The sequence below is a fragment of the Hordeum vulgare genome, chromosome 2H (genome assembly GCF_904849725.1).
Source record: "Hordeum vulgare subsp. vulgare chromosome 2H, MorexV3_pseudomolecules_assembly, whole genome shotgun sequence".
NCBI lineage: Eukaryota > Viridiplantae > Streptophyta > Magnoliopsida > Poales > Poaceae > Hordeum > Hordeum vulgare.
In genome coordinates this window covers 567,008,379-567,014,245 of record NC_058519.1, presented here as the reverse complement: position 1 = coordinate 567,014,245, position 5,867 = coordinate 567,008,379, and the positions used below count along the sequence as shown (strand labels likewise).

Below are 5,867 nucleotides of genomic sequence, written 5' to 3'. Positions count from 1 at the left end.
AGAGGATAAAGACGGAACATGCAAATGTTGCTTTTTGCATGCATTAATTCAACCAGCTTCATTAGGGCCAGGTATACACAATAATACCCACTCCGTCTCAAAATTAGTGTTTCAAGCTCAGTATAATTTTGTATTAGAGTTAGTACAAAGTTGAAACGGTTATTTTAAAACAAAGAGAGTAGAAAAAAACTATGGAAGCAACCAAACGCATTATGAACTGGTGCACCTTTCCACCTTTCTGACGCGTGAACATTCACACGGCTCTGAACGAACACGCATGCCCATAATAAGAAGAGATAAACGCCAACAAGCACGAATGCCGACCTCGCTACAAGTCCACCTTTTCGAACAAACGAAACACATTTGTCACGAGCCCTCCAATTTCAACCAGGGCAAACAAACACGCAAACAGGAAGAAGAGCACACGACAACAGGAGTGAAGCGGCGACCAAGAGGGGTCCAAAACCCTCTCAGGCCCAATCGGCATCCGCACCGGATTTCCAAGCGGCATACGCTCTCTCTCCATTCTGGAGAGGACGGCTGCTCCGCACCCAGATCACTCACCTCCTGCTCCAAAACTACTCACACCACACCACACCACACCACACCACTAGGCTACCACGGTGGATCAACAGGCCAATTAAAGCCGCGACACCAAAACGATGAGTACGCACGTCCATTTCCAGCAGGCCGCCGTGCGAGCCTGCCTTCGCGGCGGGCTCCGTACCGGGCCGATAAAACATGGCCCGGCCCAGCCCGACCCATCCTGATCACAGGGAGGCGTCGAAGTTGAGGCGGGAGGAGTAGGTGCCCTTGGGCGCCCAGTTCCTGGGGATGACGTCCCGGGCCGTCAGCGTCTTGGGCGCCGACAGCGTCGTCAGCCTCACGGAGAATGGGCCCGCCGTGGGGCCCCCGTAGAGGCACCACGTGGCGCCCCACACGTGCTTCATGTCCATCCACTCCGCCGAGTTCGCCTGCAGCCACGCACCACGTGAAACAAAACAAAGCACACACACATCATATATAAGCACCGATGAACGCCCGATGAATCCGATAAGATACACAGAGCAAAATGAGCAGTAGCAGAGCCTGAAACTCGCTTTGCAGGCAGCGCAACATCGTGCAAAAACTCGGCTCCAGAACCCTAGGATGCTACGAGTCCACGGTCCAAACAGCCATGGGATGAAAGCATTAGCAGGTGCAAAAGCCAGGGGCAGAGCCGCATGCCTGGGCTGTTTCTTGGTCTTTAGCCCTAATGACAGAGAGCGAGAGCGAGGTAAAGCGGCAGCATCATTTGGCCAGCACGGGGCAGTGGAGTTCCTGGGACAGGGTTCGTGTTCCATCTTTCGGTGCTGCCGCCGCCCACATTGGATGCTTTTATACATTTGTCTCCAGAAAATAACATTGGATGCCTCTTTACATGTATGCTCCAAATGGGAATCATATGCGCCAAAGACAATCATGCGTCTTCACTCAAGGGTTTGACCACAGTGTGCGGTAGACAATGTAAGAAAAAGGCAGTCCTTTTGCATATTTAACCTGGTTTAGTGCAATATAAACAGTGTTTGGATTTGGTTCACTTGCTGTTATACTACTTCTTTATTACTCCCTACTAGTCTGGGTGAAAACTTGCCGTTCTAGAACCTCAGGTTGTTGTTCCAAGGACACGGCATGGGCTTGATGATGAATGCCTAGCCAACGACGGTACAAATGCTAGCCAGCAGAGGCATGAGGGCAAAAGCAAAGCAACAGTGCAGTATGTCTCCGACCACATCAAAGACAGTGGAGGGACGACCAACTCACATGCACGCATTTTCGCAAAGGGGAAAATATGCGGTCCTGTTGCACATTCGTCCAATGCAGCCCACCAAGCTTGTTCCCACCGATAAAGGCAACGAAAGGCTAATAAGATAGCTCCATTTACCCCCAATTCGCTTTGTCAATGTTGAGAGAAAGGCAGTGTACGAAAGTAAATAATTAAGCTTGCCATGACCTGAGGTCTGAACGAGAAGAAGAAGAGGATGATGGCTACCTGCTTCAGCTGCATGGATCCAATGTCGCCCTCGCCGTCCTCGAACTCGACGAGCAGCGAGAGCCAGAAGCTGGTCGACCCCTCGTTCACGTGGAACGCGATGTTCTTCCCGCCGTACTTGCACGCCGTCCTGGTTCACACGATGCTTTCCATGGTCAGATGGATTACATAGATAGAGACGACAGCTTTTCCATGGTCAGACAGGTTAATGAATCGGAGCTGGAAGAATTGACCGGGAATCTTGACAAGAGGTTAGATGCCACAGGGCAGATATCTGCACCCCTCCCTGGGTGGCATCACGCAGAGGCATGAGTAACTCAGGAGCAGATAGATCCAAGCTCAGACAGCTGTGAGCTGCTAGCCCGTTTAATAACTTAACCCTGCACAATTTAATTCCCACTGTGCTTCAAGATTACCACGGGCAAAATCACAGGTTCACAGTAGTGGCAGTCAGCAGTGTTTCGACAACGGTCCACTGACCCATCTAACTGTATTTTTTAGCCTACTAGCTTCAGGGAGTTAAGTGTTTGTCCATGGCCCTGTTTGGATACTCGAGGTTAGAGTTAGTTTCTAGTTCATGACTAACCTTAAACTAACTCTAGCCAAAAAGGTGTTTGGATGATAAGGTTAGATTGGCAATAGTTGTACTTGATGGAGAGAGGAAAGTGATTTTTTTAGTGGGTTCCATAAAAACTAACTCCAATTAACACCTATTACCTGGTGGATAGAGAGAGAAAAGTGACTTTTTAATGGGCCCCATGAAAACTAGCTTCAATTAGCACCTCTTGGGTGGACTAGTTTTTTTTGGATGGATTAGATGCAACTAGCTCCAATCTAACCCTTATGTTTGGATATTTTAGTGCTATTTGAGCCCCAACTAGCTCAAACTAACTCTAGCCTATGGGTTAGATGCAACGAGCTACTTGTCCACTGTGGCATGCGTCCAAGTTGATTAGTTTAACCAGTTACCACCACTGACAGTCTGACAATGCACTGTAAACAAAAGATATGAAGGAGTGTACGTGCTGCTCGCTCACCTTCGGTAGATCACCTTGAGCTGCCCACGGTCGCGCAGGTGCGCCCCGGCGCCGGCGACGGCCATCCTGCTGAAGGCGGCGCCGCTGAGGTCGAAGTGCGTGTTGCCGCCGCCGCAGAGGCCGCCGCCGGGGCACTCGTCGGTGACGATGACGGTGACGGCGCGGCGCGAGCAGATGCCATGGTCGAGGCACCGCACCTTATAGCAGGCGCCGCACCCCTCGCCGCCCTTGAACAGCACCGGGCTCACCGACCCCACCCTCGCCTTCATCGGCACCACGTCCACCAGCGTCCCGTACCCGCACGCTCCCCCTGAAGAAGAGAAAAAACGTCCATCGCCATTAGAACCAAATCCACCATGCTCAGTCCGGCAGAATGAGATGCTAATCTACTGCGATACAGTTACTCCAGCGTTCTGACTTGTGAGTGTAAATGCAGCTAACAGCTAGAGCAGTACTACGATGCGTACGATGGATCACTGCCACTGGATTACGGACGCGGCGTCAGAGTTACCGGGGGTGTCGGTGGAGCGCGTGAACGGAGGCGGAGAGAGCATTTATCGCCGAGATTTCGGCCATATGGTGCTGCCCCGGTACAGCAAAGAAGTTATTGGGATTTGGGAAGCCTGGCGCGGTCGTCTTCGCCTTCGCCGGTCGCCGCCCCGAAAGCCCGGCGGCACGAATCGTAAAGCGACGGCGGCACGATTCGTGCAGGGGGTCCGGTGGGGGCCCACGGAAATTCCCTGCCGGATCTCGCGGGATATGCAGGCGTCGCGCCAGAAATGTCGCAACGGGAAGAACTGATCGATCCTTCCTTTTTTGTACCTAATAAATAATACTCCTACGTTCCACTGAGGGGAAAAGAAAGAACTAGGCCGTCTGATGCCAGTGTAAAAAAAGAGCTCAGATAGCCAAAATAAAATAAAATTGACAGCATATGTGTGTGCGGAGCGCTACTGTATTTCGGGAGTAACAATCCAGTAATGAAAAGGAAGACAGATGAGCTCTGCTTCGCGCAGGTACTGATCCTGCAACCCACCACTGCCCTGCCCAGGTACTCTACTAAGCAAGAGTAATAGGTGAAGTATGGTCAATGGAGGCGGGTTGAGAGCTCTTACCGGTGCTGCCGTCGCCCTCGGCGTCGCCGTACCACGTCGCGGTGGCCGGCCGCCACTCCACGTCGACAGCCGCCTTGCCGTTGCCCTTGGCCTTGCCCTTCGCCGCCGACTTCCCGCCGTCGAGCAAGAACGCGGCGGAGGAAGACGCGAGCAGCAGAATGCAGCAGAGCGCCAAGGGGGCGGCGGCGGCGCGAGAGGGAGCCATTGGCGTTGGGCTTGGGGGGTACTGCAGGCGGGCGCTGCGGCTGCTTGGACGGGAGTGTTGGTAGCCTCCTCCTTTTGGGGCCTCTCCCTCTCTTTTATGGCTCGGAGAAATCCCAAGCCCCGGTGGTCAGAGGGGCTTCGTTGCCGGGCTCGGGCTGGCTGCTCTGTGCAAATGGCCGAACGGGACGGGCAGGGGGATGGGGGCACTGGGCGTGTAGCACTAGCACCAGGGTGGTGGCCTGGTTTCAGTGGCAGAATGGACAAATCTCGCATGATTCACAAAATAGACTATGCCAACAAAAAAAAAATAGTACATGCCTAACATCTTCGTGTGGCGTCCGTGCGTCAAACTACATTGTATAGCGTTTGGCATGAGAATGATATACCTTTGGTCAGCGTGATATCCGGGGCTACATTCCTGATTGTGTGGCGCCTAGTTGTAAGAACTCAAACTATATTGTGTGGCGCCTTGATGAAAGAAGTCAGACTATCTTATATAAAAAATATTGTAAATTTTAATCTATGCATTCAATAAAAATGTGTCTTATATGAATATTGTGTATTTTTTTTATGTGTTTACGCGATGATGGCATTTTCATCTACGTTAGAATCATTTTTCTTGATGAAAACAGTTATAAAAATGCATCGTAGTATAACTAATTAAATTTGTTAAAACTTACAAAGTTGACATAATGATGCGAGATTTGTCGATTCTGTAACTCATGAAGGATGCAAATGCATAAGAGCTATAGATCAGTGGCTATCGGCATGCAAAGTTTGTGAGTCTTAACAAATCCAATCAGTTATATTATGTTACATTTTTATAACATAGTTTTCATCAAGAAAATTGGTCTTAACATCGATGAAAATGCAAACGTTGCGTAAAACATAAAAAATACACAACATTCATATAAGACATGTTTTCATTAGATGCATGGTTTAATAAAAGTTAAAATAGTATGGGTCCTTTCATCTAAACGCCGCACAATGTAATGTGACTATTTTCATCTAGACACCATATAATATAGTGTAACTCCTTTCATATAGACGTAACACAACGAGAAACGTGACCTGGATGTCATGCTGGCTAAAGGTGTAGCGTCTGTATGCAGACATCATATAGTGACGTTCAACTGTTCGGACGCCATACGAATAGATTAGACATGTGAATTTTTTCACGCATAATTTATTTTATCAATTAGTTGCGTTTACACGTCAATTGCGTCCATTTTGCCGGTTTCAGTCGCGAGGGAAACCGAGATGCGTGTCACCACTCACTGTTGAGCACTGCTGATGAGGCCACCACTGAGTCTCTACGTGCGGTGTGGGTGCCCAGGCCGGTGACCAGTGTGTTGATGGGATGTGGGAGCCTCCATTGCCTGTGATGGGTGGCCATGACTTTTGCAACGAGAGAGAATTTATATTTGTACATGGCCAAGCCGTAAATGAAGCATGGACACGCTTGTCACCCTACCCTTT

The 5,867-nt window shown here is 50.1% G+C and overlaps 1 protein-coding gene across 3 annotated transcripts; it reads right to left on the bottom strand.

Annotated features, from left to right (window-relative positions):
* Positions 1–264: 264 nt before the first annotated feature.
* LOC123427319 (expansin-B17-like) lies at positions 265–4,595 on the bottom strand. 3 transcript variants are annotated; one of them, XM_045111329.1, is made up of 4 exons: positions 4,185–4,563; positions 3,070–3,379; positions 2,033–2,162; positions 265–974 (listed from the first exon to the last, which is right to left on the bottom strand). In XM_045111329.1, exons 1-4 carry the CDS (start codon positions 4,387–4,389, stop codon positions 771–773), a joined length of 849 nt encoding a protein of 282 aa, XP_044967264.1. In that variant the 5' UTR covers positions 4,390–4,563; the 3' UTR covers positions 265–770. The 3 variants fall into 3 exon arrangements, with proteins under 3 accessions (XP_044967264.1, XP_044967266.1, XP_044967265.1); XM_045111331.1 differs by lacking the exon at positions 4,185–4,563 and adding an exon at positions 3,581–3,744; XM_045111330.1 differs by having other exon boundaries at positions 939–1,934; positions 4,185–4,595.
* Between the last annotated feature and the right edge of the window lie 1,272 nt (positions 4,596–5,867).

Bases quoted from the DNA above. Each gene is read 5' to 3' on its own strand.
- LOC123427319 (XM_045111329.1), bottom strand. From the start codon at position 4,389: ATGGCTCCCTCTCGCGCCGCCGCCGCCCCCTTGGCGCTCTGCTGCATT. The intron at 2,163-3,069 runs GTGAGCGAGCAG...CGTGTGAACCAG, and splicing joins CTCAAGGTGATCTACCGAAG to GACGGCGTGCAAGTACGGCG. The intron at 975-2,032 runs GTAGCCATCATC...GCGTGGCTGCAG, and splicing joins GATCCATGCAGCTGAAGCAG to GCGAACTCGGCGGAGTGGAT.